This window comes from Salmo salar, chromosome 13 (genome assembly GCF_965601325.2).
Source record: "Salmo salar chromosome 13, fSalSal1, whole genome shotgun sequence".
Lineage (NCBI taxonomy): Eukaryota > Metazoa > Chordata > Actinopteri > Salmoniformes > Salmonidae > Salmo > Salmo salar.
Genome location: NC_138303.1, coordinates 38,933,232 through 38,946,440, shown reverse-complemented (window position 1 = coordinate 38,946,440; position 13,209 = coordinate 38,933,232). Strand labels below are relative to the sequence as shown.

The 13,209-nt window shown below is 42.9% G+C and overlaps 1 protein-coding gene across 1 annotated transcript; it reads left to right on the top strand.

The window, feature by feature from the left end:
* The first annotated feature begins 1,384 nt into the window (after nt 1-1,384).
* LOC106567176 (citrate synthase) lies at nt 1,385-10,747 on the top strand. The gene is made up of 10 exons (XM_082960061.1): nt 1,385-1,524; nt 1,839-1,946; nt 2,482-2,547; nt 2,935-3,066; nt 3,539-3,727; nt 4,353-4,555; nt 6,227-6,356; nt 6,567-6,668; nt 6,919-7,128; nt 7,381-10,747. Exons 2-10 carry the CDS (start codon nt 1,944-1,946, stop codon nt 7,552-7,554), a joined length of 1,209 nt encoding a protein of 402 aa, XP_082816187.1. The 5' UTR covers nt 1,385-1,524; nt 1,839-1,943; the 3' UTR covers nt 7,555-10,747.
* The last annotated feature ends 2,462 nt before the right edge of the window (nt 10,748-13,209 follow it).

Here is a 13,209-nt window from a genome sequence, read left to right as displayed (position 1 = left end):
GTTATTTAAAAACATACATTCCATTCTCAGCATCAACAAAATTCTATCTTGTTAAGTGTGTTGGCCACGCCCACTAATTGGCCACACCTGATCTTAATGAGTGCTTGTTTCCTTTGAAATGGGGTCTGTTTGAATAGACTAAAATGAACAGCTTTGTATGTGTAAAAAAACATGCGCACTAGCTCCATTCTGGTAACGCAGTGGACTAATTCCACGGATAGACAACAGAAGATCATAGGTTCAAATTTCACAAACGCCGTGTCACAATAACAAATAAATGTATTTGCATGATTAATGCCTAAGGAAATGTATTTCTATGTCAATCAATCAATCAAATTTATTTATAAAGCCCTTCTTACATCAGCTGATGTCACAAAGTGCTGTACAGAAACCCAGCCTAAAACCCCGAACAGCAAGCAATGCAGGTGTTGAAGCACGGTGGCTAGGAAAATCTCCCTTGAAAGGCCAGAACCTAGGAAGAAACCTAGAGAGGAACCAGGTTATGAGGGGTTGCCAGTCCTCTTCTGGCTGTGCCAGGTGGAGATTATAACAGAACATGGCCAAGATGTTCAAATGTTCAGATATGACCAGCAAGGTCAAATAATAATAATCACAGTGGTTGTCGAGGGTGCAACAGGTCAGCACCTCAGGAGTAAATGTCAGTTGGCTTTTCATAGCCGATTATTCAGAGTATCTCTACCGCTCCTGCTGTCTCTAGAGAGTTGAAAACAGCAGGTCTGGGACAGGTAGCACGTCCGGTGAACAGGTCAGGGTTCCATAGCCGCAGGCAGAACAGTTGAAACTGTAGCAGCAGCACGACCAGGTGGACTGGGAACAGCAAGGAGTCATCAGTCCAGGTAGTCCTGAGGCATGGTCCTAGGGCTCAGGTCCTCCGAGAGAGAAAGAAAGAAAGAAATGATGTGTGCTTGGAGTTCAGAAAATTGTATACAAAATAAGCTAGAAGCGTTATTAGAAGTCTTATTGAAATATTCAGTGAAAGTTTTACGGGAGTATTTTGAAAACCACCAAATAACATATAGGAAAACTTTAAGGGAACCAGAGTAAAATGTTCTCAGGACCTCCCTGCAACCTAAAAATATATGTTCCCAAAACAGAATACATTTTCACTTCTGTTTTCAAAATGTTTACAAAACGTTTACTAAACGTTCAGTTTTACCAGTCAGGAAACTCATGGCTTCGTTCCCACAACCAATGTGAAACCAAAAACCTTCCCACAACTTCCAAGGAACCAAATGTGCTCTGTGATGCAGTGCCTTAGACCGCTGCGCGACTCGGGATATAGGCTACCTGAGGAGCAGCAAGCAATCAGGATTTCATGATACTGTCAGCTCAATGATTCAATTAGGCCTAGTTTTAGTAGATATTACAGTTTGGAAATTGGAAAGCAGACAACTCTGGTTTTCGACCATATACACTCAGGCTGATGTTTTCTGATACTTGCATTTTCCTCTGCAGAATGCCACCTGCATCCTTGTGGCGTCCAGACATGCCAGCTCCTCAACAGTAAGTACTATCAGACTACCTCTTCAAGAGAACTCATCAATTTGCCCTTTATTATCATCATTGTTAGTAAAGCATGATGTTAATCTGTTTTTAATAGGGGTTGACAAAAAGAGATGGTTTCCCCCTCTGTTCTCTCTGCCATTATGTACCATGCGGATAACTTTATAAACCAGTGTCTTTCAAGTGAATGTTTTGGATCTAATGTTTGTTTGACTAACACAGAGGTTCTCTGTAGTTGTCTTTTATATAGGCTGTTTTTAAATTGCTGTGATTTTTGACTGAGCTTTTAGTGAGACATGTCTGTGTTTTTGCAGAATCTAAAGGATGTTCTAACAGACCTTATTCCAAAAGAACAAAGTAGGATCAAGAGCTTCAAACAGCAGTATGGAAAAACCAACATTGGATCGATCACTGTTGATATGGTAAGTAACTGACTCGTATTCATTAACTCAAAACCTGATGTTGGTAAAACCATACAAGAGAATCAGAAAGGATTTTGATGAAGAAATAAACCACATACAGATCAGAGAAATCATGGTAAAACCGTTTTCTAAATTCCACCAGATTGGGTCTGATGTTGCCCTTCAGCCATCTCCCTTTTAGCATACTAGAGGTCATGTGATGTCACATGTCTAAGCCAGTTCCCTGCCATCTGAGCACAGTCCTAGCTGAGTCACAGCTCTTGCCTCACACACCATTTATTACAGCAGGCTCACGCCAGGGTCACAAACACCTCCGCTTTGCCTGTGTCATCCACACATGTTTATCACTCGCATGACCTCTTCACCCTTATTATGGCTTTGAAGAATGCAGAAGGATTAGGGTCATGGTTCATCTGATTACGCATTTGATTTTAGAGACACATGCTATTTCTGGACTGATCAAAGAGCAAGTCAGTCTAGCCTTAATTGAGCTTTCTGTATAGAATGTAATTTGTGTTTGTGTGTTGTTTTACAGGTCTATGGTGGGATGAGGGGCATGAAGGGTCTGGTGTACGAGACCTCAGTGCTGGATCCTGATGAGGTGTGTTTCCTGTCCTCACAACACACACAATCCATTAAACAGTAACACCCACAGAATGATTGAAGTGTCGACACTGAGCACCATTGACCCTTGTGTATAAGCCATATAGGCACTTATCTAAATTGCCTCTGCTTACATGCAGTGAATTGTAAAATAAATCTGTGTCAATGGAAGTGTTATCTCACTGGTCCTCCAGTAACCTCAGCTGGTGGCAGTTAAGAGTCCTAGAATGTTAAGATATTCCAAATAATTCTGTTGATAAAGCTGCATTTACAGTAACTACTGCCCCTTTGTTGTGGTTTGTTGTGCAATCATTTTAGACTACGCTCTTTTGCCATATATGATGACTATATTAAGCATGACTCCTTGTACGTCCTGTTCCTTCAGGGAATCCGTTTCCGGGGCTACAGCATTCCAGAGTGTCAACAGCTGTTGCCCAAGGCTCCAGGAGGTCAGGAGCCACTGCCTGAGGGCCTCTTTTGGCTGCTGGTCACAGGACAGGTCCCCACAGAGGAACAGGTGAGAAGGGGCTAACACTGGATGGGCTAGGGTTAGAATGGGAGGAATCAGTCTACTCAAGTAAAAAAAAAAATATATATATACACACAAAGATGCCCAATCAACTTTTTTTATTTGCTTCCTTGTAATGAAACTGTGAACTGTATTCAGAAAAACTACCAGAAGTAGTTTGCTGCAGCACTGTCTTGAAGCCACCTCAAGAGGTCTAATTTGACCCTCATATGTCTCAGCTAGAGGAATTTCCTATGTCATTACATACTACAAAAAAGTTATTTTATGGTTTAGGAGGAAGGCATTGCAACAATTGAGTTTTACTTTTTGTTCCTGATGACTCACATTGAAGTTCTACAACCGTAGCCAAGTGGCGGGGATTTATAGTGTTTGGGATGAAAGAACATTTCCGTTCTGACTTGTGGCATTTTTATTGTCCCTATTTGAACTCGCCAGTCCTATTTGCATCCCATCTTTTCAGGTGAGCTGGTTGTCCAAAGAATGGGCTAAGCGGGCAGCACTCCCCTCCCACGTGGTCACCATGCTAGATAACTTCCCCACCAACCTGCACCCCATGTCCCAGTTCAGCGCTACCATCACAGCTCTGAACAGCGAGAGCAGCTTTGCACGGGCCTACTCTGAGGGCGTCAACAAGGCAAAATACTGGGAGGTGAGTCTCACACACACACACACAGGTTCTTCAGACCTAGTATTTGAAATCTTTCAAATACTTTGGCTGTGTTTTGATTGAGCTTGCCTGGCAAAATGAATAACAGAATAGTCCCGACGGTGTAAACCTCACATCTGGCCCTCCAGGCGGGCTAAAGCTGACGATCAAAGTATTTGAAAAATGTAAAATACCATTTTAAAACCCAGGTTTGCATTCATTACACTACATGCAGTACAGTCAGGTGTGGGTAAATACATTAAAGCAGAGGGTGATGCTGGATGGATGAGTCATCCTCACTAAAGTGCTTTTCAAGTGTCTGTTCATTCTTTAATGGTAAATGTTAACATGCACACCAGGTCTCCCTTGAAAAAGAGCATATTCATATTTTCCTCGACTTCCTGGTTAGAATAAGATGGGCTAAAATAAATCAACACCGTTTCTTGCGGGGTGCAAGGAATTACAGCCCCAGAATTCGACACAGTCTAGAAAAAGCTCACAGACCGAAACGTCAACAGAAAATAAACTACACTTGCAGGGGTAATTGTGTTAATTTATCATGTCGTTCAATTAGATCCTGTGGGAGACAGTCTACTGACTGTTGATTAAACTACCTACTCTATTCCAGTTCATCTATGAGGACTCCATGGACTTGATTGCCAAGTTGCCGTGTGTTGCTGCTAAGATCTACCGTAACCTGTACCGTGAGGGCAGCAGCATTGGCGCCATCGACTCCAACCTGGACTGGTCCGCTAACTTCGCCAACATGCTGGGCTACAGCGACTCTGCTGAGTTCACTGAACTAATGAGGCTCTACCTTACCATCCACAGGTATTGTACTATGGCCCAGTTTCAGATTAAGCTGAAGAAATTCAATTTTAAGTAGGTTATTCTTTTCAGGACTAGGTTTAAACTGTCTGGGAAGCCAGTATTAAGGATGTACATGTCAACCATTATTACCATCTAGGTGTATTTGGGCCATTGACAGGGCCAAAAATGAACGCACGCCAAATGCAGGTAGATTTTGGCATTGGCGGGTAAGATGCCTATTTCACCAGCCATGTTGGAGGATGGTGTGCTCAGGGTTCCACAGTGAAGCATTTCACGTAAAATAGAGTTAGAAGTTAAGTAGGAGCTCATTTAGCTGTTTTCAAAGTGTTTGTCCTTTTGTTTCATGGCTGTGTTTCATCACACAAAGAACTGCGAGTTCTATAATGTATATCCCACTTCACGCAGCAACACTGCCTGGTTGGGAAGCTGTGCGCACTGAAGATGAATTTTTAGAAGAGCTTCTCACAGGCATAAAATTTGGTCTAATTTACTAAAGTCTACTAAAGGGAGTGTTTCTCAGCTATTTACATTGTTTTGTTCACAAGCGAGGTTGTTTTCAATGTTTGAGTTTGCTTCAACTGCTAGCGAAGACGTATCGGCTACTAGTCAGATTATCTCACAGGCACGCTGTGACTGATGACTCGAGCTTAAAAAAATTATTAAAACAATGAAAATAAACGGATATATTTACTACACAACAAACATAAGAGGATAAAAAAAACAAAGAACAATAAAAAATGAATTTGAATGGGGTGACGGTTGGAGACATGACTTGAGCTGTGCTGAGAATTCGTAAGGTATGAACGCCAACGGTCCAATATTCTAGAACACTGTTGTGTGTAGGCATACATGTGTTGGACTATGATAGAGCTTCAAGTGGCTCCAGTGCCCTTGTTGCCACTGTAACCCCCTCTCTTAAAGGGGCAGCTGAAGATTTGTCTTATTAAATGTATATTTTAGTCATTTTAGCAGACACTCTTATCCAGAGCGACATACAGTTAGTACATTGATCTTAAGAAAGCTAGGTGGGACAACCACATATCTGAGTCATAGTAAGTACATTTTTACACAATAAAGTAGCTTTCAGCAAGGTCAGTGCTAGTAGAGGAGAAGTCAAGTGAGTTTTGTTTTACTAGATTTTGGTTAAAAGGCTCTGGTCACTTCTTACTAGTAATACATTTTATTGTTTTAGAAACATTACTAAGCATGCTCATTTTTATTTATATATTTTGTTGGTGTAATTAGGGCAAGAAAAATATGAGTGGATGGTGGATTTGTTAAATTTACCTGCCACAGTGGTTAGTGGACAAAGGTTAGTTTCAGGCCCTGGTCATTGAAACACGCTGTACAAAACCCATATATTCATATTATTATTAACCATCATGTCCTTGATTTATTTGACTTTTGGGGGGGCAGCCATTTTGTCTATTAAATTCTGACATTGAAGGATAGAGAATTGTGAAACCCTCAAAAATGAATATTCTCTGCCCTCTAGTGTTCATATATTGCACTTGACAGGACAACAATTCTATGTTAGACACAATTCAAAATGATGTCTTGGATAAATCTGTATTCGAGTATAGGTCTGTATAAACGTTAGTCATTTACTGTCAATTCCAATTTTGTGATGAATAACACAGTAACCAAATGTCTCTGGGGTTCCTGTTTTAGTGACCACGAGGGAGGTAACGTCAGTGCCCACACCAGTCACCTGGTGGGCAGTGCTCTCTCTGACCCTTACCTCTCCTTCAGTGCTGCTCTGAACGGGCTGGCTGGACCTCTGCATGGGCTGGCCAACCAGGTCTGTCAATCCTGTCCTCTGTGCCACTAGAATTCACATCCTCTTGACTCACTGACCTGCTCTCTCTTGGAGTCATGAGTGGACAGACATGATCCTTGTTAACATCATAAGCACAACAGCAGTCACTGAGAGGCGTTTAGAATAGTATTTCTGTTTTAGCCTTGTTGAGGTTATTAGTGTTTCTGATGTGTTTCTCTGTGTGCCCTGTAGGAGGTGCTGGTGTGGCTGACGGCCCTGCAGAAGGAGATGGGAGGGGAGGTGTCTGATGAGAAGATGAGGGATTACATCTGGAACACACTCAAGTCTGGCAGGGTAAGAGATGGCTCAAAACATCTGGCTTCACTACTATGACACATCTTACCTTACCCACCAGTGACCATAACAGCCTTATGAGGCCATATGGCATCACTAGCGTGGTTTTCAGTTCCATAAAGTATTTGCAATAAGTAATCCCATGTTAATGCTTCTCGGTTTCAAACATCCCTTGCGTTAAGAACCAGTTAACCCGGAGAGAAAGGTAAACCTTGCTAATCACCCATCACACCCTCTCTCACCCCCATAGGTGGTGCCAGGCTATGGGCATGCTGTCCTGAGGAAGACTGACCCCAGGTACCAATGCCAGCAGGAGTTTGCCTTCAAGCACCTGCCCAACGACCCCATGTTCAAACTGGTGCACCAGCTCTACAAGATTGTGCCCCCAGTACTGCTGGAGCAGGGCAAGGCCAAGAACCCCTGGCCCAACGTCGACGCCCACAGTGGAGTGCTGCTGCAGGTAAGAGAGATGTGTTCTCCTTAACAATGTCCTGTTGTACTGCATATATTGTCTTGTAATACAGATCTGTTTTTTTGGACCATCTTGAATTTGTAAGTGGGCTTTTTGACTGGTCAGCATTGTTAGCCAGATGTGTTTTAACCAAAAGCATCACAGCACATATTAGCACCTGTGAGTTCAGCCTTTCAATCATAACTCACCTCTGCAACAAACATTTGACCTCTCCCTGACCTCTCTCCTTGTCCACTACAGTACTATGGGATGACAGAGATGAACTACTACACTGTGCTGTTTGGTGTGTCCCGAGCCCTGGGTGTGCTGGCCCAACTTATCTGGAGCCGAGCCCTGGGCTTCCCTCTGGAGCGCCCCAAGTCCATGAGCACAGACGGACTCATGACCCTGGTGGGGGCCAATAAGTCTGGCTGAAGAAGAGGGGGAGGAAATACCGTGTGCAAGTGATGCGTTCCTACATCATACTTCTGTGTTCATGTCCCTGGTCTTTTGAATGGGCTTCAAGATTATATCGTCATTCATTAAAACGACCATTGCGCTACGTTTTTGCTCATTTGAAGACCATTCAAAAAGCCTAGAAAAGTTAAACTACAAGGCTACTTGTCGCGTCACTTGCATGGCGTATTTCAAATTAAAGCTAACCTCGCCCCCATCCCCATGGAAGAGATTCAAACAGACGGCACACTTTCTTTTTTTCTTTTCTTAATCCAAAAAGGGCTTTTTAATATTTACATGATTTAGCGCAGATAGGAGTCAACCTATGCCCAGCTCCTGTCCCTCCCACTCGCCAAGTGCCCCTTTGGGTTGTGGTATAATTTTTTGAATAAAGTTTTGTTGATCTGAACCCATTGCCCGCAAGTCGGTGTGACGTTGTCAAGTTCACCCACCCCGTCCGTTGGCTGCCCCTGATGGGCTGCCCTGTACAGAGCTTGCACGCGCCAGGTTGCACCTTTATCCCAGACTGCCCTAGTACTGAGATTTGCGTATGCTGGTCTCCAAACATGCATGGCTTGAGATGTGGCCACCGGTCGAGTGTGTGTGTAAATGTCAACAGTACTACCGCAGCAGCATAACATTTAATTAACATCATCAATATTTGGTCTGGTTGGCTGATGCGTGCAGCAGAGAGGCAAAAAGACGGAGAGGAGCGGTTGCATTAAGGATCCTCGCTCCGACCCAACTCCATCCCTTCCTCAGTCGGCAGCAACACAGGCAGTCTAGGCGCTATTTTTTTTATTTTACCTTTATTTAACTAGGCAAGTCAGTTAACAACATTCTTATTTTCAAAGGTGGCCTAGGAACAGTGGGTTAACTGCCTTGTTCAGGGGCAGACTGACAGATTTGTACCTTGTCAGCTCGGGGATTTGAACTTGCAACCTTTCAGTTACTAGTCCAACGCTAGCTAATCACCATATACAAAAATATCCACAAAAGCCACTAGCCAGCCATATATCTTGAGTTAGAAGATCATTAATATTATATTACGTTATTATTTAAGAGCATTGAAGATAAATCCCAATCATTAAACAATGGAGCTAGCTAGCTAGCAGGTCAATCAACATCAATGATCTGCTTACAGCTCACCTTCTTTTCCCAATGTCAATCATGTCTTTGGGAGGCACTGTAACTAGCTTCCTTACAATATGTGATGAGTGAGCGTGTTGCAAAAATTCATGTCTATGCTCAGATTTTGTAAAATGTTCACTACAGAGGCAGTTGGTATGTTCAGAATTTTAAAATGTGAATTCCCACCTCGGTATAGCCACTTATAGTACAGTAGGCCAATGCAGTCTGCTGGCATCTCATCAGCCTCCCCATGTGCCTGTGAGGACTGGGCTGCACCAACTGATTGAAGATGTCAAGGGGCTTAAAAAGTAGTATGCAATCCAAACTGATGTGCTCTGTTTTTACCATTGTTTCACTCTGAGCAGTTTGGTTTCCAGGCTACAATAAAAAGGTAATTTTATGTGGGGAATTAGAGTAATCACATATGGTCATCAATTGAGATTTCACTTGACTATGTCTTACATCTATATTTAACTTGAGTGGTAGTTTGACATCAAGATTAAACTTTTTACAAATTTAGCTAACTTGGTAAGGACGCAAGTAACTTAATTTGAGTCACATTTTGCTGCTGATGTTTGCTGACGCTTCAATATTGTCTGGAAAGTCTTGCCTAATCTAAACCAACAGGGAAATATATTTTGTTGTTTTTGCCTGAAACCCTCACCATGTTTCTCTATGCAATGTCTCCCTGACTATACTCTAGCAGTAGCTACACTCCAGTAAAGGAAAAAGGTCCTTCCTTGTAAAAGTATCTAACTTCTATTGAAGATGTTCAATTTATCCAAGGAAGAATGAAAATCAGTAAAAAAAATAATATTTATTTAAAAAAGTACTGCCCCTTTAAATCTTTTTGTCTCACCAGATTCCCTGATTTCAATGGATTTAACCTTGAACACACCTCTGATCAAAATAACCTTTTGTTGTCATTCAACTTGTTTTACATTCTTTCCTTTCATTTTCTGTCTGGGCATCTTCTAAAATGTAGGGTTGATATGTGTAGGTAGGAGCATATGATCGAAGACCTTTGGTTGTCGCCTGGAGTACCCAGAGGCCTGATAGTAATGGCATAGACTTATATATTTGAAGGATTGAGAGAAGTACATGGCGTTCTGCTTTTAGTATGTGTTTGAACATAAGTATGCAGCCAAGAAGGGCTTTTTATCTGTTGTGGTCCTGTCTTATTTTGGTGTATAATGTATGTTGCTAATTATGCCCCAGAAGAGTGCTTCAGTGATTTGAGCTGCTACTCCAAAATGAGCGCTTGCTAGTTTGGAATCTTATTCTTAGAAATAGGAAAACCCCTATTTTGATTTTGTCCTTTTTCTAAGAGGTTTTGGGTGTTGACTGAATAACCATGTAATGTATAGAGAGGATAATCCTATAGTGGGTACATCATTTGTAGTTTTATTTATACTTTGTGTATATAGTTATAAATATATGTATAGCTTGAATGTATGAGCTCTACCCAACCATATTGCTCAGTCATACAGCTGTGTGACTTCCAACCAACCTCACTCATCACCATATTTCAGTTTTACATGTTTTGAAAGTTACTCTTACAATGAAGTAGATGTACGTACTCTGCCTGTCTTGTAAATAAATCTATTGCCCATTTTTATGGGCTTCTTCTGCTGCTAAGTGGATGTTTGCTTTGACTGATTCAAGCTCTCTCAGGCCATAGCAGCAGTTGGTCCGAGGCCCATAGCAGCTTTCCTTGTCTGCTTTAATTTAGGATTATCAACACTCCATTTTGTGTCGCATCAGTGGGACCCTGCTCACTTCAAAAACAAAATAATCAATGTTTGACTTTTACTTCAATTTTATATGCCTTGCTTTTGTCTCTTGGGTTTCACATTTTTCTGATTTCTTCGTTTGTCTTGTGGAACATCTGGTTGTTTCTGATCAAAGCAGGTGTAGGAGACTGTGAAACCAGGGAAGAGCCATTGAAGTTGGATGCATTTGGGAAACTATAGTGGGATGGGGCATGGGAGAAAGAAGCTTAGGAGAACAAATGGAAAACCAATAAATGAATTTAATAACACTTGGTGTCATGTGTTTGTTTTTACTTGTGGTGTGTAGCTTTATTCAATAACAGATGGAAAATTCCAAAGTCACTGGTAATCTATTCCTGGCAGATCAGCCTCCTGTCTCAATGTCCTGGATGACTGTACATGATAGGATTTTGATAGTCTGGGATTTCTAAGTGTTGAAATTAAGGAATATACTGTGCATGTAAAAGTACACACAACCAGCCAGTTTACCATAAGGGCAGTGTCAAATCTGCCCAGCAATCCCAGTCTCAGCTCTGCCTCATGTTTCTGGCTCTGTGGAGAACTACAGTCATGAGACCAGCCAGAGGATAATGTTACACACACAAACAACCAATTAGTCTCAACCACTGTTGCATAAGCCCCAATTGTAGTCATGAGACTCTGCACCAGGCCAAGCCTGTTTCTGTATACAAGGCTAGATAGCTGAATGATTAACAAGGAAGTGGGGCTTTTAGTGAACTTTATTTAATGTCCTCAACAATCAATTGATATTGTTCTGGTTAGGTAAAGTATCATGCAATATGCAAGTAATTGTTTTTCTTTTTTTGTGATTTGATTGTCATGGATATGGTAGTGAATGGGAGATTTGTAATCCTAGTAATAATAGGAAAATATACTGCTCAAAAAAATAAAGGGAACACTAAAATAACACATCCTAGATCTGAATGAATGAAATCATCTTATTAAATGCTTTTTTCTTTACATAGTTGAATGTGCTGACAACAAAATCACACAAAAATAATCAATGGAAATCCAATTTATCAACCCATGGAGGTCTGGATTTGGAGTCACACTCAAAATTAAAGTGGAAAACCACACTACAGGCTGATCCAACTTTGATGTAATGTCCTTAAAACAAGTCAAAATGAGGCTCAGTAGTGTGTGTGGCCTCCACGTGCCTGTATGACCTCCCTACAACGCCTGGGCATGCTCCTGATGAGGTGGTGGATTATCTCCTCCCAGACCTGGACTAAAGCATCCGCCAACTCCTGGACAGTCTGTGGTGCAACGTGGCGTTGGTGGATGGAGCGAGACATGATGTCCCAGATGTGCTCAATTGGATTCAGGTCTGGGGAACGGGCGGGCCAGTCCATAGCATCAATGCCTTCCTCTTGCAGGAACTGCTGACACACTCCAGCCACATGAGGTCTAGCATTGTCTTGCATTAGGAGGAACCCAGGGCCAACCGCACCAGCATATGGTCTCACAAGGGGTCTGAGGGTCTCATCTCGGTACCTAATGGCAGTCAGGCTACCTCTGGTGAGCACATGGAGGGCTGTGCGGCCCCCCAAAGAAATGCCACCCCACACCATGACTGACCCACTGCCAAACCGGTCATGCTGGAGGATGTTGCAGGCAGCAGAACGTTCTCCACGGTGTCTCCAGACTCTGTCACGTGCTCAGTGTGAACCTGCTTTCATCTGTGAAGAGCACAGGGTGCCAGTGGCGAATTTGCCAATCTTGGTGTTCTCTGGCAAATGCCAAACGTCCTGCACGGTGTTGGGCTGTAAGCACAACCCCTACCTGTGGACGTCGGGCCTCATACCACCCTCATGGAGTCTGTTTCTGACCGTTTGAGCAGACACATGCACATTTGTGGCCTGCTGGAGGTCATTTTACAGGGCTCTGGCAGTGCTCCTCCTGCTCCTCCTTGCACAAAGGCGGAGGTAGCGGTCCTGCTGCTGGGTTGTTGCCCTCCTACGGCCTCCTCCACGTCTCCTGATGTACTGGCCTGTCTCCTGGTAGCGCCTCCATGCTCTGGACACTACGCTGACAGACACAGCAAACCTTCTTGCCACAGCTCGCATTGATGTGCCATCCTGGATGAGCTGCACTACCTGAGCCACTTGTGTGGGTTGTAGACTCCGTCTCATGCTACCACTAGAGTGAAAGCACCGCCAGCATTCAAAAGTGACCAAAACATCAGCCAGGAAGCATAGGAACTGAGAAGTGGTCTGTGGTCCCCACCTGCAGAACCAGTCCTTTATTGGGGGTGTCTTGCTAATTGCCTATAATTTCCACCTGTTGTCCATTCCATTTGCACAACAGCATGTGAAATGTATTGTCAATCAGTGTTGCTTCCTAAGTGGACAGTTTGATTTCACAGAAGTGTGATTGACTTGGAGTTACATTGTGTTGTTTAAGTGTTCCCTTTATTTTTTTGAGCAGTGTAGTTAAAAGACCCATCTCCTCTCTGCGTCGTTATTAATAACTGGCCCAGATACCAACACCCTGCTCTTGTTGCTTGTGCTTTGGTTTCCCTTTGAAAAGGCCGCATCCCACCCACCCCTGCACGTCACTTGCTACATAGCGACAAACCAAGGCATTCTTAACAAGAGTCCCCACAGCTCTACACCACCTGCCAACGTTTTCTAACTTGAGCAAATCCCAAAGGTGAGCTGAACAGCTTGCTACATGCCACAACTTCTGAAAGCAGTGATTTATGGCTAGA